The sequence below is a fragment of the Lissotriton helveticus genome, chromosome 10 (genome assembly GCF_964261635.1).
Source record: "Lissotriton helveticus chromosome 10, aLisHel1.1, whole genome shotgun sequence".
NCBI classification, from domain to species: domain Eukaryota; kingdom Metazoa; phylum Chordata; class Amphibia; order Caudata; family Salamandridae; genus Lissotriton; species Lissotriton helveticus.
Window position 1 is genome coordinate 2,303,040 of NC_136071.1, and position 19,749 is coordinate 2,322,788.

Consider the following 19,749-nt stretch of genomic DNA (forward strand, 5'->3'; position numbering starts at 1 on the left):
TTACTTCTCTCAGAAGAGTTAGTGAACTCCAAGCATTTACCATTCAAGAACCTTTCCTGCAAATGCATCATAACAAGGTGGTTCTCCGTACTAATCCTAAATTCCTTCCAAATGTCATTTCACCATTCCATCTAAATCAATCTGTTGAGCTGCCTGTACTTTTCTCGCAGCCACAAAGTCGCAGAAAGAGCTCTACTCACCTTAGATGTCAAAAGAGCGCTACTGTACTATATCGAAAGGACACAAACTTTTCGTTAAACAAAACAGCTTTTTGTGTCTTTCACCACCACATAAAGGCAACCCCATATCAAAATCAGGGATCGCCAGGTGGATTGTTAAATGCATACAAATTTGTTACCACAAAGCCAAACCTACGTTAACAATTCCTCCAAAAGCCCATTCTACAAGGAAAATAGGGGCTTCAATGGCATTCGTAGGGAACATTCCCCTAGATGATATATGCAAAGCAGCTACATGGTCTACACCGCACACATTCACAAAACACTATTGTATAGATGTGCAAATTAAGCAACAAGCCACTGTGGGCCAGACTGTACTAAAAACTCTATTACAAACAACCAACAGATACGGGTGGTCGACGCTAAGGTGGGTACTGCTATACAATCTATGCAGTGTGTGATCTGCAGCTCATATGCCTCGAACGGAAAATTCTACTTACCAGTATGCATCTGTTCTTGGCCTGAAGAGCTGCAGAGTTGCACACGCCCACCCACCTCCCCGGCTACCTTTAACTGTTCCAGTGATATCGTCATTAGATACAAACACACATGGTCATCACTATCTCTTAGCTCCATCACTTCCCTAATGGCAAAAAACTATCTGGGGAAGGAGCCGATGCCCATGCGCAGTATCATCCAAAGGAGGAGTCACCTATCCTGTGACATCCAAAGACTTTTCTACAACATAAACAAACTGCAAACATCCGGGCCCAACACTAGGTGGCGATCTATGCATAGTGTGCAACTCTGAAGCTCTACATGCCAAGAACAGATGCATACTGGTAAGTAGCATTTTCCTTATGTGCTGTTATGAAAGGTGTTCTTGCAGCTTTTGTGGTCGAAGCTGGGTTCCCTGTTCATTGGACAGACGGACAAGAGCATATGCTCACCCTTTTTGATATTTCACTGGGTTTCCCGACTCCCTATCGGTTTTGTAGCTGCATCTTAATCCTCAGCAGAGGCCTGATCCGTTTCCGCCAGCACAGTCCGTATCTTTTGTTCTGTTAGATGTTGGGTCATCCTAAAAACATGTCTGTTTAGTTAGAGAGCCGTCTCTTGCTTCTATGAGAAGCGAGTCTGTTTGGTTCCCCCTTGTACGCGTCTGTAGGCATCCATTCCGTGAGCTGGAACTCCATGTCTAACAGATGCTTAAAGACTAAAGGCCTTTCCTGTCGCTTGCAGCGTTGAGGGTCCTTTAATACTAGGGACATCGGTCCCCAACATTAGGATCCTTTTCAAGATTGGCTGTACTGGGAATTTTGTCATTTGTTTTAGGACCTTCACCACAGTCCCTGCTGTCTGAGCTCTTCCAGTTTCCTCTCTTATCACAGGAGAGCCTTGTTCATCAGTGTTACCGTTCTGCAACTAGCATCCTCCAAGTGCAGTCGCCTTACTTCCCACGTCCTTTGATTTTAGAGACTTCGTGCCGTCTTTGTTGGCTGCTATGGCTGTGCAGGTGTGTTTCTCATTCCACTCACAGCATGCTGGTAACGTTTTGTCTTTTGTCTCCAGGAACAAATGAAGGCGAAGCGCAAGGAGGCCGAGCTGCGGCAGGTGCAATCCCAGGCGCACGGCCTGCAAATGAGGCTTAAATACTCGCAGAGCGATCTGGAGCAGACCAAAACCCGACACCTGGCACTAAACATGCAGGTACCATCAGCCCCCAGCACTTTCCCAGCATTTGTGTGTTGGTTCATAATCTCACTATACATCAGTCTGCTCTGAGCTCAGCACGATGTACTGCTAGCAACTGTAGCAAGCATAGTGCCAAGGGCTCCTGGCAAACCTTGGTCGCCAATCGTACATTTGCATGATGAGCGGGTACTATGTGTGTATACAATGCTCTTGTGAAAACCCCTGTATATGTAGTGCTCTTGTGAAAGCTCCTGTGTATGTAGGGCTCTTGTGAAAGCTCCTGTGTATGCAGGGCTCTCGTGAATGCCCTTGTGTATGCAATGCTCTTGTGAAAGCCCCTGTGTATTCAACGCTCTTGTGAAAGCTCCTGTGTATGCAGGGCTCTTATGAAAGCCCCTGTGTATGCAATGCTCTTGTGAAAGCCCCTGTGTATGCAATGCTCTTGTGAAAGCCCCTGTGTATGCAATGCTCTTGTGAAAGCTCCTGTGTATGCAGGGCTCTTGTGAAAGCCCCTGTGTATGCAGGGCTCTTGTGAAAGCCCCTGTGTATTCAACGCTCTTGTGAAAGCCCCTGTGTATTCAACGCTCTTGTGAAAGCTCCTGTGTATGCAGGGCTCTTGTGAAAGCCCCTGTGTATGCAATGCTCTTGTGAAAGCCCCTGTGTATGCAGGGCTCTTGTGAAAGCCCCTGTGTATGCAGGGCTCTTGTGAAAGCCCCTGTGTATGCAGGGCTCTTGTGAAAGCCCCTGTGTATGCAGGGCTCTTGTGAAAGCCCCTGTGTATGCAGGGCTCTTGTGAAAGCCCCTGTGTATGCAGGGCTCTTGTGAAAGCCCCTGTGTATGCAGGGCTCTTGTGAAAGCCCCTGTGTATGCAATGCTCTTGTGAAAGCTCCTGTGTATGCAGGGCTCTTGTGAAAGCCCCTGTGCATGCAGTTCTCCTGTGAAAGCCCCAGTGTATGCAGTGCTCTTGTGAAAGCCCCAGTGTATGCAGTGCTCTTGTGAAAGCCCCTGTGTATGTAGGGATCTTGTGAAAGCCCCTGTGTATGTGGGGCTCTTGTGAAAGCCCCTGTGTATGCAGGGCTCTTGTGAAAGCCCCTCTGTATTCAACGCTCTTGTGAAAGCCCCTGTGTATGCAGTGCTCTTGTGAAAGCCCCTGTGTATGCGGGGCTCTTGTGAAAGCTCCTGTGTATGCAGGGCTCTTATGAAAGCTCCTGTGTATGCAGGGCTCTTATGAAAGCTCCTGTGTATGCAGGGCTCTTGTGAAAGCCCCTGTGTATGAAGGGCTCTTGTGAAAGCCCCTGTGAATGCAACGCTCTTGTGAAAGCCCCTGTGAATGCAGGGCTCTTGTGAAAGCTCCTGTGTATGCGGGGCTCTTGTGAAAGCCCCTGTGTATGCGGGGCTCTTGTGAAAGCTCCTGTGTATGCGGGGCTCTTGTGAAAGCCCATGTGTATGCGGGGCTCTTGTGAAAGCCCCTGTGTATGCAGTGCTCTTGTGAAAGCCCCTGTGTATGCGGGGCTCTTGTGAAAGCCCCTGTGTATGCGGGGCTCTTGTGAAAGCCCCTGTGTATGCGGGGCTCTTGTGAAAGCCCCTGTGTATGCAATGCTCTTGTGAAAGCCCCTGTGTATGCAGGGCTCTTGTGAAAGCCCCTGTGTATGCAGGGCTCTTGTGAAAGCCCCTGTGTATGCAGGGCTCTTGTGAAAGCCCCTGTGTATGCGGGGCTCTTGTGAAAGCCCCTGTGTATGCAACGCTCTTGTGAAAGCTCCTGTGTATGCAATGCTCTTGTGAAAGCCCCTGTGTATGCAATGCTCTTGTGAAAGCTCCTGTGTATGCAACACATCTCATGATGGAAAAGGTGCCGAATTGTAATTCTCTTCCTCCATCACTGGATTTTTGTTTGAATGCATAAACGACCATGAGCAGAGTTAAAATGTGCTTTGCTTGAGTTCTTATTCAGACTTACCAGCCTGGATGAATTGCTTGAGTGACACTGCTGTGCTTTCCGGGACATAGGCACACTTCTGTTGAGTCACGGAGCGAGGTCAACTGGTTTTTATTTTGGGGGGAAGCAGGGTCATTGTATTAGGTTTTCTAGACCAATTATTTCATATTGTTCCACTTAAATTCCAATTGGCTCCATTAAAATGTAATGAATAGAATGTTGCGCCCTATGGACAGGTTTTCTTCTATTTATTGACATTTTTATTTCCCGAATACTGGATGTAGGCAGAGATATTTGAATTCAAAGATGATGCCTACAATGGTAATCCAGTATTAGAGGCGAGTAACTTTAGCTTCCTTTCTGTATTTCTCATTGTCGTTTTTCTATTAATCTCTGTAGGAGAAGTCGAAACTGGAGAGTGAACTCGCAAACTTCAGCCCTCGTATCAATGACATCAAGCGTGTGATCCAGAGTCGCGATCGTGAGATGAACGAACTGAAGGATAAAATGAACGTGGTAAGTGCTGGTGGGCAGAGCTCCGCGCGGCAGTGGGAGGGGGGCTTTTTCTTCCTGGATCTGGCTAACATGAGAAGAAGTGTGGTTCAGGGCTGTAACGACCTGCAGGCGTTCACTACGAGGGGTGTTTTGGGTGGAGAATAAAAGGGTCTGAGATTCAGGAAGGGTTCTCTTTGTCTTGAGAATAGTATAAACTTGCACCCAGGTGTCCAGCCTGACTCCAGTCGGAACTGGTCGCTCCTCTTGCAGCTCTTCCCAGCCATTTGTGCCAGCGACCTGCATCCTGCCCTGCCATTGTGCCTGGTATCGTTGCCTGCATTGATCACCATTGTGCCAGCTAATTGTGCCTGCGACCGCATTCTGTGCCCTGATTGTGCCAGCGATCGTTTTTGCTTGTGCCCACGACCTCCCTTGCCACCTCGACCAGCATTTGTTGTTGTGCCTTTAGCCCGTCCACGCCGCCGCTGCTCCCCCGCGGCCCCACCCCCGTTCCCTCCAGCTCCTACTGACCATACCCCGCCCCCGCCTCCCAGCTGCCCCTCCCTCGCCCCGCCCCCCTCCACTATCCATATATGACAGATGGACCTTCGCGCAGCGTTTGCGCGCAGCGGTCTCGCCCCATGCGCGCCAAAGGTAAGCCCGTCTACGCCCGTCCGCGCCTGGACCGCGCCCAGCGCCATACCCCCTGGTCCTCGCAATACCCACTCCTCCCGCATTACGTATGACGCCGCTACCCTCCTTGCCCTCAACCCCGGCCGCAAACCACAATGCTGCGAGGCTGCCCCAGGACACACCCATGGACCCTTCGCCTGCCCCTCCTGCAAATTCGCCTGCGTCAGGACCCACACCAAATCCACGACCTCCAAACACTGCTCCCACTCTAACCACCTGAAGTGCATCTGCTGAACACCCGCTCGGTCCACAGACACGCCACTGAACTCTGGGACCTACTCGACACCACATTGCCGGACGTCGCCTTCCTTACAGAAACCTGGATGAACGCCTCATCTACCCCCGAGATCGCCATAGCCATCCCGGACGCTTACAAGATCATCCGAAAAGACCGCACCAACCAAACAGGAGGTGGCATAGCCATAGTCCATAAGAACACCATCCGAATCACGACCAACTCTGACGATAACCTCGCGACCGCCGAACACCTTCACTTCCAGATCCACACCGACCCCAAGACCACACTCAGAGGCACCCTCATCTACAGACCACCAGGACCCCGCACACAATTCAACGATGAGAGCACTGACTTCATCAGCCGGCATGCCCTCACCTCCGAGAACTACATTCTACTGGGAGACCTGAACTTCCACCTGTAAAAGAAAAACTACAGCAACACCACCCTTCTGGACAACCTGGCCAATCTCAGACTCAAACAAACTTGTTGATACTCCCACCCACCTTGCCGGACACACGCTCGACCCAATCTTCACCTCCAGCAAACACATCTCCTTCGATCACACCACAGCTCTCCATTGGACAGACCATAGCTGCGTTCACTTCAGCTACAAAAAAACGACCCACAACCCCCCACAACCTATTCCTCGAAGAAACTGGAACAAAATCACCACCGACCAACTCTTCACATCGCTTAACCAAAACCCTCCCGCCATATCATCGGACCCAAACTAAGCTGCCACCAAACTCACACAATGGATCACTCGCAGCGCCGACGAACTAGCACCTTTGAAAAACCACCAGACCAAACAAGGTAACAAAAAAGCCCCCTGGTTCAACGATGACCTTAAGAAATCCAAGAAGTTATGTCGTATCCTCGAGAAAACCTGGAGAAAAAACCCAACCACTGACAACCTGACCACCTTCAAGGACGCCACCCGCAAACACCACCAATTAATCCGATCCACCAAGAAATCTGCATTCAAGGATCGACTCGACAACAACACCCACAACAGTAAGGAATTATTCAACATCGTCAAAGAATTTACCAACCCCACTGCCGGCACCAACGACATCACTCCCTCCCAAAACCTCTGCGACTCTTTATCCTCTTTCTTCCACAACAAAATCGTCGACATACATAACAGCTTTGAAAACCATTCCGAAGAACAGTCCACTCCACCCACCTCCGAACCAAAACAGCACTCTCACGACCTCTGCGCCTGGAACCCAATCACTACTGAAGACACCATCCGCCTGATGAACTCCATCCACTCAGGATCACCAACCGACCCATGTCCCCACCACATCTTCAACAAAGCAGACTCCATCATCGCACCCCATCTCCGCGATGTCATCAACTGTTCCTTCAACTCCGCTACTTTCCCGGAAAGCTGGAAACATGCCGAACTCAGCGCACTTCTGAAGAAACCCGCAGCAGACCCCGCAGAACTCAAGAACTACCGCCCCATCTCACTACTCCCATTCCCTGCCAAAGTCATTGAGTAAGCCGTCAATAGTCAGCTCGCCGCCTTCCTTGAATCCAACAATTCCTTCGACCCCTCACAGTCCGGCTTCCGAGCCAAACACAGCACCGAAACCGCCCTCATCGCAGCTACAGACTACATCAGAACGCTACTGGACAACGGAGAAACAGTCGCCCTCATCCTACTTGACCTCTCTGCCGCCTTCGACACAGTCTGCCATAGCACCCTCATACAACGCCTCAACAACGTCGGAATACAAGGAAAAGCTTTGGACTGGATCATCTCATTCCTCGCCGGGAGAACTCAGAGAGTCCGCCTCCCCCCATTCACATCAGAGTCCACCAAAGTCATCTGCGGCATACCACAAGGATCATCACTCAGTCCCACCCTCTTCAACGTTTACATGAGCCCCCTCGCATCCATCGCACGCCAACACAACCTCAACATCATCTCCTACGCAGACGACACCCAGCTGATCCTCTCCCTCACCAAAGACCCAAACACCGCCAAAACCAATCTACACGAAGGAATGAAAGAAGTAGCCGAGTGGATGAAGAACAGCCGTTTAAAACTAAACTCAGACAAGACGGAAGTACTCATCCTAGGATCATCCCCCTCTGCCTGGGACGACTCATGGTGGCCATCGGCCCTGGGAACCACACCCACACCTACGGATCACGCACGTAACCTGGGCTTCATCCTGGGCTCCTCCCTCTCGATGACCAGACAAGTAAACGCCGTCTCATCTTCATGCTTCAACATCCTACGCATGCTCAAAAAAATCTTCCGTTGGATCCCCGCCGAAACAAGAAAGAGTCACCCACGCACTAGTCACCAGCCGACTGGATTATGGAAATACCCTATACGCCGGAACCACAGCCAAACTACAGAAAAAACTCCCAACGCATCCAAAACGCCTCAGCCAGACTCATACTAGACATCCCCCGTCAAGCTCACATTTCCGGTCACCTGAAAGACCTCCACTGGCTCCCCGTCAACAAGAGAATAACTTCCGTCTCCTCACCTACGCACACAAGGCCCTCTACGACCTAGGAACAGAATGCCTCAACACAAGACTGTCCTTCTACACACAAGGCATCCTGGCTGTACTTCGACACCTACTCGGAAGAAGCAATACACAAACTACTCTGCACCTTGAAGCCCTTTAATCACCTCACAGACCCCCTACCTGCTAATGCAGTAAAAGACTTCATCCCCTTGCTCCTCCCTCTCTGGACCAAAATCATCAACAGCTCCCTTCAACAAGGTCTCATCCCAGACTCCCTCAAGGTGGGGCAAGTCACACCTATACTCAAGAAACCCACAGCTGACCCGTCTGACCTGAATAATTACCGGCCCATCACCAATATCCCCACCCTGGCCAAACTGCTGGAGAAATGTGTCCAACTCCAACTAACAAAACACATTGATCAATTTGACCTCCTCAACCCTCACCAATCAGGCTTCCGAGCGAAACATAGCACGGAAACAGCTATGACACACATAATTGATGACGCCCTCCAAATCCTTGACCGCAATGAGTCCTGCCTCCTCATCCTTCTTGACCTCTCGTCAGCATTTGACACGGTCAAACATGAGAACTTGCTGGAGCTGCTAAGCACTAGAATGGGTCTATCGGGAACTGTTCTCAAATGGTTTTCTTCCTTCCTTCATAACCGGTCGCAGAAGTTCAAGATCGACAATGTGCTATCTACACCTGTGCCTGCAGATCTAGGTGTCCCACAAGGATCCTCCCTCTCCCCCACACTGTTCAACCTCGTCATGGAACCGCTCGCCACCTTGCTCCAAGCATCCAATGTTCAATTCCATATGTACGCCGATGACACACAACTTTACCTAAAGCTACAATCCCCGGAAGATATCAAACTTCTGAATTCCACACTTAGCAACACTCAATCTTAGCTGGCCGATAATCACCTCAAACTAAATGCGCTGAAAACTGAGTTCCTACTCATCTCACCCCCGGCGAAAACTTCCACCACCCAAACCTGGCTCAATAACCTAACAGCACTCAATGTCCAACCTACTATCGTAGACTCAGCGAAATCCCTAGGCATCACACTCGACGCCAAGCTCAACATGCAACAGCACGTCAGCAAAGCCACAAAAGCAGCTAATTTCCAAATCAACACACTGAGGAAAATTAAACCCTTCCTCCCTGCCGAAGACTTCCAAACTGCTGTACAAGCTTTAGTCATCCCTCGAATAGACTACGGAATTGTGGCCCTCAGCGGACTCCCGCTATCCACAACAGCACCCTTAAGAGCCTCCCTGAACGCTGCCGCGAGACTCATTACTGGCTCAAGAAAACATTCGCATATATCCCCAGACCTAAAGTCCCTAAAATGGCTGCCTTTTGAAGCCAGAATACAGCTAAAAATTGTAGTTATGACACACGCGGCCGTGCACCACAAGGCACCCAACTACCTCGCTCAAAAGTTGTCTATATCAGGAGGTTCGAGGTCCAATAGAAGTACAAAAAATCTACTCCTGAAACCTCGTAGATTCCGGAAAGCGAAAACCTACAAGCGCTCATTCTCAGGAATGGCACCCAGGATCTGGAATGCGCTCCCTCCTGAAACCAGGCGTATCTCCTCCACTGCACTCTTCAAGAAAGAGGTGAAAACCATCCTTCTGGCCAAGATCTCCTGAACTTTATAGATACTGGATCTGATACTCTGCATCGCTCTGTATCACTGATCACCTTGTTCTTTGGCACTATACTCCTACTTTATGATGTCACTACTACGCTACTCTCTTACTACCGACCAATATATGTTAACACTTTGGTGTATTGTCTCACCCTCCCGATGCCCCCACCCAGTGCTTTCTCTATTCTAAGAAATTGGTATAAGCCATCCACACATCCAAGGCTTTACCTAAACCCTTCTGTAGTGGGAGCAATGACTTGTGACGTCTTATATTACTTGTTTACCTGATTGTATTTTGATATGTTTCTGTACATTATTGTTATCCTATTATGTTAGTGATTACTATGCTGCTCCCATTATCTTGTTCATTCCTGTTGCCCCTACCCCTGTATCTGTGAAGCGCTCAGATATCTGTAAGGATCTTGTTCGCGCTCTATAAAACTTTGAATAAATAAATAAATACACACCCACCCGCCAACTACGATCATCCAATCAAGCCCTCGCCGTAATTCCGCGCATCCACAGGTCCACCATGGGAGGAAGATCCTTCTCCTACTTAGCGGCCAAAACCTGGAATTCTCTCCCCACTCACCTCCGCCTTACACAGAACCACCTCTCCTTCAGAAAGCAACTAAAAACCTGGCTTTTCGATAAGTAATTCACCCTCCCTCCCTCAAGCGCCTTGAGACCCTCTGGGTGAGTAGTGCGCTATATAAATTCTTGAACTTGAACCCCTGCGTATCTGGCATCGAGCCCTCGATTTAAAGCTGCACCTGTAGCCAAAAGGGCCAGGAGATTAATGTGTCAGCATGCTGGCAGACTTTGGGGTATAGAAAGGGTTACCTCTGATTAGAGAGCAAACGCAATGGCTACAGCTCATTCAGGAATGTGAGTCAGAGACGTAACTGTGAGATGAATTTGGTCTGTGTGCGTGGGGAGTCTTCGGTGAAGGGAAAGGACTCCCTCGCCTGCTGTCGTAAGCTCCAGCATCAGGCACTAAGCATGAGTCAGACTGAGATGAATGATCTGTAGGAGTGGATGAATGTGAACTGCGTGTGGGGAGAACTTTGGGTGTGACTGAGCGAACCCACGCTTCGGCTCCGTTCTGCACAGTTCAAGGTTCGGGCAGGGAAGAGTCCTACGTAGGTTCACTTTCATTCCTGACCAATGCTTCCTTTTACAGGTTGAGGATGAAGTCTTCGAGGAGTTCTGTCGTGAGATTGGGGTGAGGAACATTCGCGAGTTTGAGGAGGAGAAAGTGAAGAGGCAGAATGAGATCGCCAAGAAAAGGTATTTCTGGTCCCTCGCCATCGAAACAGCGTATCGAGCCTTTCTGTTCTCTTAAGCAAGTGTATCGTTGCTTGGAAATGTTCTTTTCCCTGATCCGCTCATTGCGGCTGCTCCTGCTTGTAATAATAATAATAATAAGGGAATATTGTAAAGCGCCTGGTACGCTCAGATGGCGTGTCCCCGCGCTGAAAAAAAACCGAAGAACTCAAAAAGCAGAAGAATAAAGTAAGCCCAGTTATCGTGAAAATAGATATGTTTTTAGCTTCTTTCGGAAGCTGGGTTCAGACGGCTCGAGGCGGAGGCTAAGGGGTAGGGCATTCCAGCTCTTTGCCACCAGGTAGCGGAATGATCTTCCTCCCATGCGAGCCCTCCTTATCCTAGGAACCTTTAATAGGCCTTCATGGGAGGAGCGCAAGGCACGTATAGGTACATACCTGGTGACTAGATTCTGGAGTGGTGCTGGTGCTTTACCAGCAAGGATGCGATGACAAGTACAAAGGGCCTTTAATTCGACTCTGCTCCTTACTGGCAACCAGTGGAGGGTCTGGAGGGCAACTCTAGAGGCTGATCTTTTGGGAGATTTTAGAATGAGGCGAGCTGCCGAATTCTGTATCACCTGGAGGCGGTTTATTACTTTACAGGTTGCTCCCAGATACAGTAGATTGCCATAATCTAGGCGCGATGTGACGAGGGCATGTACCAGCGTTCTACGAGCAGACGTAGGAAGGAGATCTAGGACCTTCCATAGGTTTTTTAGAACGCTAAAACATACACCCGCCACACGGCCTACCTGGGGTCCAAAAGACAGGTCAGCGTCAAGCCAGACTCCGAGGTTCCTAACTTCCTGACGAGATGTAGGAGCCTCACCTAAGCAAGCTTGTTGTATTGTTGTGGAGGAAGTGAACTGCGGCCTCCTCTGTATCTTGTGCTTTTTACCATCCTGAGACGGCCAGTCGAGCTCTGTTTTCTGCAGCAAGGAGCAGAGTCTTGAATGGAACAGTTAGCCCTTTCATTTTCTGTGCTGGGACCAAAAACGTGGATAACAATTTCTCTTCCAGGTCAGACAAATCCCTTTGCTAACCGTCATTGGCTGTTGGCTTTCTTGCTATTTCCTTTTTCCTGCTGTGACTTTTTCTTTGTGCCGCGATGTGGTCCAGATTGTGGGTTGTGCTTTATAATTAAATGAATAGGTTGGTTGCCTCTGCTTTTGAACTCGGGTTCTCATCATTCTGCTCTTTCGTGACAGGCTGGAGTTCGAGAACCAGAAAACCCGCCTTGGCATCCAGCTGGACTACGAGAAGAACCAGCTGAAGGAGGACCAGGGCAAGGTGCACACCTGGGAGCAGTCCGTCAAGAAGGACGAAAATGAGATTGAGAAGCTTAAGAAGGTACGCGGGCTCTTTCTAGAAGTCACAAAAGTGGTTGTGTAAGGCTGGAGATAAGTGATGAATTGCGAACCTTTGCTGAGCTGTTCCTGAGCCGTGGTGCCCAGCCGCGTCTGAGATGGTGTTTAATGTGACCGAGAAGCACTATGTGCTGGGGCATTTGGTGGTAACAGGTCAGTATCTCTGTAGCAACTGTTGGCAGTGGAGACCCAGGCCGCATGCGGGTGCCCTCGGGTTTGAAAACCAAGTTACTCCTTTAAGGCACTTGACTTTATCGAGCTAGTGCGGACGAGCAATCCTGGATTACTCCCAGAGGTGGAGGGTGTTAGAAACTCTAATACAATTCAGCGCAGTAAATTGAGCTCAATAACGTTGCTGTATAATTCATGATAAAACTTTGAAGGCTACTTTTAATTGCGGGGTTAAAAGAGCAGCTAAACCAATGATGTACACCAAAACAAGGTGCAATCACCAGTGCTAGCACCTTCAGCTTTTACTACTGTTGGAATAGGAGTGTCCCCGGCATCGTAAATGGGCGTGTACCGCCGATTGACCAATTGCAAGTGAAATTGGTATCCTGGACCCACTGTCCCACAAGTGCTGGCTGAGATGCTGACTGTGCAACTGCCAAGGGCCCCCGAAGATCTCCACACCAAACTGCAACACAGCGCATAGGTAACACGAGACCTGGTGTGAGAGACGCATAGGTAACACGAGACCTGGTGTGAGAGACGCATAGGTAACACGAGACCTGGTGTGAGAGATGCATAGGTAACACGAGACCTGGTGTGAGAGACGCATAGGTAACACGAGACCTGGTGTGAGAGATGCATAGGTAACACGAGACCTGGTGTGAGAGACGCATAGGTAACACGAGACCTGGTGTGAGAGATGCATAGGTAACACGAGACCTGGTGTGAGAGACGCATAGGTAACACGAGACCTGGTGTGAGAGACGTATGGGTAACACGAGACCTGGTGTGAGAGATGCATAGGTAACACGAGACCTGGTGTGAGAGACGCATAGGTAACACGAGACCTGGTGTGAGAGACTCATAGGTAACACGAGACCTGGTGTGAGAGACGCATAGGTAACACGAGACCTGGTGTGAGAGACGCATAGGTAACACGAGACCTGGTGTGAGAGGCGCATAGGTAACACGAGACCTGGTGTGAGAGACGCATAGGTAACACGAGACCTGGTGTGAGAGACGCATAGGTAACATGAGACCTGGTGTGAGAGACGCATAGGTAACATGAGACCTGGTGTGAGAGACGCATAGGTAACATGAGACCTGGTGTGAGACGCATGGGTAACACGAGACCTGTTGTGAGAGACTCATATTTAACATGAGACCTGGTGTGAGAGACGCATAGGTAACACGAGACCTGGTGTGAGAGATGCATAGGTAACACGAGACCTGGTGTGAGAGACGCATAGGTAACACGAGACCTGGTGTGAGAGACGCATAGGTAACACGAGACCTGGTGTGAGAGACGCATAGGTAACACGAGACCTGGTGTGAGAGACGCATAGGTAACACGAGACCTGGTGTGAGAGACGCATAGGTAACACGAGACCTGGTGTGAGAGACGCATAGGTAACACGAGACCTGGTGTGAGAGACGCATAGGTAACACGAGACCTGGTGTGAGAGACGCAAAGGTAACACGAGACCTGGTGTGAGAGACGCATAGGTAACACGAGACTTGGTGTGAGAGACGCATGGGTAACACGAGACCTGGTGTGAGAGACGTATGGGTAACACGAGACCTGGTGTGAGAGACGCATAGGTAACACAAGACCTGGTGTGAGAGACGCATAGGTAACACGAGACCTGGTGTGAGAGACGCATAGGTAACACAAGACCTGGTGTGAGAGACGCATAGGTAACACGAGACCTGGTGTGAGAGACGCATAGGTAACACGAGACCTGGTGTGAGAGACGCATAGGTAACACGAGACCTGGTGTGAGAGACGCATAGGTAACACGAGACCTGGTGTGAGAGATGCATAGGTAACACGAGACCTGGTGTGAGAGACGCATAGGTAACACAAGACCTGGTGTGAGAGACGCATAGGTAACACGAGACCTGGTGTGAGAGACGCATAGGTAACACGAGACCTGGTGTGAGAGACGCATAGGTAACACAAGACCTGGTGTGAGAGACGCAAAGGTAACACGAGACCTGGTGTGAGAGACGCATAGGTAACACGAGACCTGGTGTGAGAGACTCATAGGTAACACGAGACCTGGTGTAAGAGACGCATAGGTAACACGAGACCTGGTGTGAGAGACGCATAGGTAACACGAGACCTGGTGTGAGAGACGCATAGGTAACACGAGACCTGGTGTGAGAGACGCAAAGGTAACACGAGACTTGGTGTGAGAGACGCATGGGTAACATGAGACCTGGTGTGAGAGACGTATGGGTAACACGAGACCTGGTGTGAGAGACGCATGGGTAACACGAGACCTGTTGTGAGAGACGCATAGGTAACACGAGACCTGGTGTGAGAGATGCATAGGTAACACGAGACCTGGTGTGAGAGACGCATAGGTAACATGAGACCTGGTGTGAGAGGCGCATAGGTAACACGAGACCTGGTGTGAGAGACGCATAGGTAACATGAGACCTGGTGTGAGAGGCGCATAGCTAACACAAGACCTGACGTGAGACGCATAGGTAACATGAGACCTGGTGTGAGAGACGCATAGGTAACATGAGACCTGGTGTGAGAGACGCATAGGTAACACGAGACCTGACGTGAGACGCATAGGTAACATGAGACCTGGTGTGAGAGACGCATAGGTAACACGAGACCTGGTGTAAGAGACGCATAGGTAACACGAGACCTGGTGTGAGAGAAGCATAGGTAACACGAGACCTGACGTGAGACGCATAGGTAACACGAGACCTGGTGTGCGACGCAAAGGTAACACGAGACCTGGTGTGAGACGCAAAGGTAACACGAGACCTGGTGTGAGACGCAAAGGTAACACGAGACCTGGTGTGAGAGACGCATAGGTGACACGAGACCTGGTGTGAGAGACGCATAGGTGACACGAGACTTGGTGTGAGAGACGCATAGGTAACACGAGACCTGGTGTGTGAGACGCATAGGTAACACGAGACCTGGTGTGAGAGACGCAAAGGTAACACGAGACCTGGTGTGAGAGACGCATAGGTAACACGAGACCTGGTGTGAGAGACGCATAGGTGACACGAGACTTGGTGTGAGAGACGCATAGGTAACACGAGACCTGGTGTGTGAGACGCATAGGTAACACGAGACCTGGTGTGAGAGACGCAAAGGTAACACGAGACCTGGTGTGAGAGACGCATAGGTAACACGAGACCTGGTGTGAGAGACGCATAGGTAACACGAGACCTGGTGTGAGAGACGCATGGGTAACACGAGACCTGGTGTGAGAGACGTATGGGTAACACGAGACCTGGTGTGAGAGACGCATGGGTAACACAAGACCTGGTGTGAGAGACGCATAGGTAACACGAGACCTGGTGTGAGAGACGCATAGGTAACACAAGACCTGGTGTGAGAGACACATGGGTAACAGGAGACCTGGTGTGAGAGACGCATAGGTAACACGAGACCTGGTGTGAGAGACGCATAGGTAACACGAGACCTGGTGTGAGAGACGCATGGGTAACACGAGACCTGGTGTGAGAGACGTATAGGTAACACGAGATCTGGTGTGAGAGACGCATGGGTAACAGGAGACCTGGTGTGAGAGACGCATAGGTAACACGAGACCTGGTGTGAGAGACGCATGGGTAACACAAGACTTGTTGTGAGAGACGCATAGGTAACACGAGACCTGGTGTGAGAGATGCATAGGTAACACGAGACCTGGTGTGAGAGGCGCATAGGTAACATGAGACCTGGTGTGAGAGGCGCATAGGTAACACAAGACCTGACGTGAGACGCATAGGTAACATGAGACCTGGTGTGAGAGACGCATAGGTAACACGAGACCTGACGTGAGACGCATAGGTAACATGAGACCTGGTGTGAGAGACGCATAGGTAACACGAGACCTGGTGTAAGAGACGCATAGGTAACACGAGACCTGGTGTGAGAGAAGCATAGGTAACACGAGACCTGACGTGAGACGCATAGGTAACACGAGACCTGGTGTGCGACGCAAAGGTAACACGAGACCTGGTGTGAGACGCAAAGGTAACACGAGACCTGGTGTGAGACGCAAAGGTAACACGAGACCTGGTGTGAGAGACGCATAGGTAACATGAGACCTGGTGTGAGAGGCGCATAGGTAACACAAGACCTGACGTGAGACGCATAGGTAACATGAGACCTGGTGTGAGAGACGCATAGGTAACATGAGACCTGGTGTGAGAGGCGCATAGGTAACACGAGACCTGGTGTGAGAGACGCATAGGTAACACGAGACCTGTTGTGAGAGACGCATAGGTAACACGAGACCTGGTGTGAGACGCATAGGTAACACGAGACCTGGTGTGAGAGACGCATAGGTAACACGAGACCTGGTGTGAGACGCATAGGTAACAGGAGACCTGGTGTGAGACGCATAGGTAACACGAGACCTGGTGTGAGACGCATAGGTAACAGGAGACCTGGTGTGAGAGACGCATAGGTAACACGAGACCTGGTGTGAGACGCATAGGTAACATGAGACCTGGTGTGAGAGACACATGGGTAACACGAGACCTGGTGTGAGAGACACATAGGTAACACGAGACCTGACGTGAGAGATGCATAGGTAACACGAGACCTGACGTGAGAGACACATAGGTAACACGAGACCTGACGTGAGAGATGCATAGGTAACACGAGACCTGGTGTGAGACGCATAGGTAACAGGAGACCTGGTGTGAGACGCATAGGTAACACGAGACCTGGTGTGAGACGCATAGGTAACAGGAGACCTGGTGTGAGAGACGCATAGGTAACACGAGACCTGGTGTGAGACGCATAGGTAACATGAGACCTGGTGTGAGAGACACATGGGTAACACGAGACCTGGTGTGAGAGACACATAGGTAACACGAGACCTGACGTGAGAGATGCATAGGTAACACGAGACCTGACGTGAGAGACACATAGGTAACACGAGACCTGACGTGAGAGATGCATAGGTAACACGAGACCTGGTGTGAGAGACGCATAGGTAACACAAGACCTGGTGTGAGAGACGCATAGGTAACACGAGACCTGGTGTGAGAGACGCATAGGTAACACAAGACCTGGTGTGAGAGACGCATAGGTAACACGAGACCTGGTGTAAGAGGCGCAAAGGTGACAGGAGACCTGGTGTGAGAGACGCAAAGGTAACACGAGACCTGGTGTGAGAGACGCAAAGGTAACACGAGACCTGGTGTGAGAGACGCATAGGTAACACGAGCCCTGGTGTGAGAGACGCATAGGTAACATGAGACCTGGTGTGAGAGACGCATAGGTAACACGAGACCTGGTGTGAGAGACGCATAGGTAACACGAGACCTGGTGTAAGAGACGCAAAGGTAACACGAGACCTGGTGTGAGAGACGCATAGGTAACACGAGACCTGGTGTGAGAGACGTATAGGTAACACAAGACCTGGTGTGAGAGACGCATAGGTAACACGAGACCTGGTGTGAGAGACGCATAGGTAACACGAGACCTGGTGTGAGAGACGCATAGGTAACACAAGACCTGGTGTGAGAGACACATGGGTAACAGGAGACCTGGTGTGAGAGACGCATGGGTAACACAAGACCTGGTGTGAGAGACGCATAGGTGACACGAGACCTGGTGTGAGAGACGCATAGGTAACACGAGACTTGGTGTGAGAGACGCATAGGTAACACGAGACCTGGTGTGTGAGACGCATAGGTAACACGAGACCTGGTGTGAGAGACGCAAAGGTAACACGAGACCTGGTGTGAGAGACGCATAGGTAACACGAGACCTGGTGTGAGAGACGCATAGGTAACACGAGACCTGGTGTGAGAGACGCATGGGTAACACGAGACCTGGTGTGAGAGACGTATGGGTAACACGAGACCTGGTGTGAGAGACGCATGGGTAACACAAGACCTGGTGTGAGAGACGCATAGGTAACACAAGACCTGGTGTGAGAGACACATGGGTAACAGGAGACCTGGTGTGAGAGACGCATAGGTAACACGAGACCTGGTGTGAGAGACGCATAGGTAACACGAGACCTGGTGTGAGAGACGCATGGGTAACACAAGACCTGGTGTGAGAGACGTATAGGTAACACGAGATCTGGTGTGAGAGACGCATGGGTAACAGGAGACCTGGTGTGAGAGACGCATAGGTAACACGAGACCTGGTGTGAGAGACGCATGGGTAACACGAGACTTGTTGTGAGAGACGCATAGGTAACACGAGACCTGGTGTGAGAGATGCATAGGTAACACGAGACCTGGTGTGAGAGACGCATAGGTAACATGAGACCTGGTGTGAGAGGCGCATAGGGAACACAAGACCTGACGTGAGACGCATAGGTAACATGAGACCTGGTGTGAGAGACGCATAGGTAACATGAGACCTGGTGTGAGAGACGCATAGGTAACACGAGACCTGACGTGAGACGCATAGGTAACATGAGACCTGGTGTGAGAGACGCATAGGTAACACGAGACCTGGTGTAAGAGACGCATAGGTAACACGAGACCTGGTGTGAGAGAAGCATAGGTAACACGAGACCTGACGTGAGACGCATAGGTAACACGAGACCTGGTGTGTGACGCAAAGGTAACACGAGACCTGGTGTGAGACGCAAAGGTAACACGAGACCTGGTGTGAGACGCAAAGGTAACACGAGACCTGGTGTGAGAGACGCATAGGTAACACGAGACCTGGTGTGAGAGACGCATAGGTAACATGAGACCTGGAGTGAGAGACGCATAGGTAACACGAGACCTGGTGTGAGAGACGCATAGGTAACACGAGACCTGGTGTGAGAGACGCATAGGTAACACGAGACCTGGTGTGAGAGACGCATAGGTAACACGAGACCTGGTGTGAGAGACGCATAGGTAACACGAGACCTGGTGTGAGACGCATAGGTAACACGAGACCTGGTGTGAGACGCATAGGTAACAGGAGACCTGGTGTGAGACGCATAGGTAACACGAGACCTGGTGTGAGAGACGCATAGGTAACACGAGACCTGGTGTGAGAGACGCATAGGTAACATGAGACCTGGAGTGAGAGACGCATAGGTAACACGAGACCTGGTGTGAGAGACGCATAGGTAACACGAGACCTGGTGTGAGAGACGCATAGGTAACACGAGACCTGGTGTGAGAGACGCATAGGTAACACGAGACCTGGTGTGAGAGACGCATAGGTAACACGAGACCTGGTGTGAGACGCATAGGTAACAGGAGACCTGGTGTGAGACGCATAGGTAACACGAGACCTGGTGTGAGACGCATAGGTAACAGGAGACCTGGTGTGAGACGCATAGGTAACACGAGACCTGGTGTGAGACGCATAGGTAACAGGAGACCTGGTGTGAGAGACGCATAGGTAACACGAGACCTGGTGTGAGACGCATAGGTAACATGAGACCTGGTGTGAGAGACACATGGGTAACACGAGACCTGGTGTGAGAGACACATAGGTAACACGATACCTGACGTGAGAGATGCATAGGTAACACGA

General features: G+C 50.5%; 1 protein-coding gene across 1 annotated transcript in view; it reads left to right on the forward strand.

Moving 5' to 3' along the window:
• The window catches only part of SMC1A (structural maintenance of chromosomes 1A), a 202,992-nt gene that overhangs the window by 128,570 nt on the left and 54,673 nt on the right, over positions 1-19,749 (forward strand). Inside the window, exons 13-16 of the mRNA XM_078664500.1 lie at positions 1,752-1,889; positions 4,210-4,326; positions 10,578-10,684; positions 11,931-12,072. Coding sequence (XP_078520626.1) covers positions 1,752-1,889; positions 4,210-4,326; positions 10,578-10,684; positions 11,931-12,072 — 504 coding nt within the window. The remainder of the gene's footprint in view (positions 1-1,751; positions 1,890-4,209; positions 4,327-10,577; positions 10,685-11,930; positions 12,073-19,749) is intronic.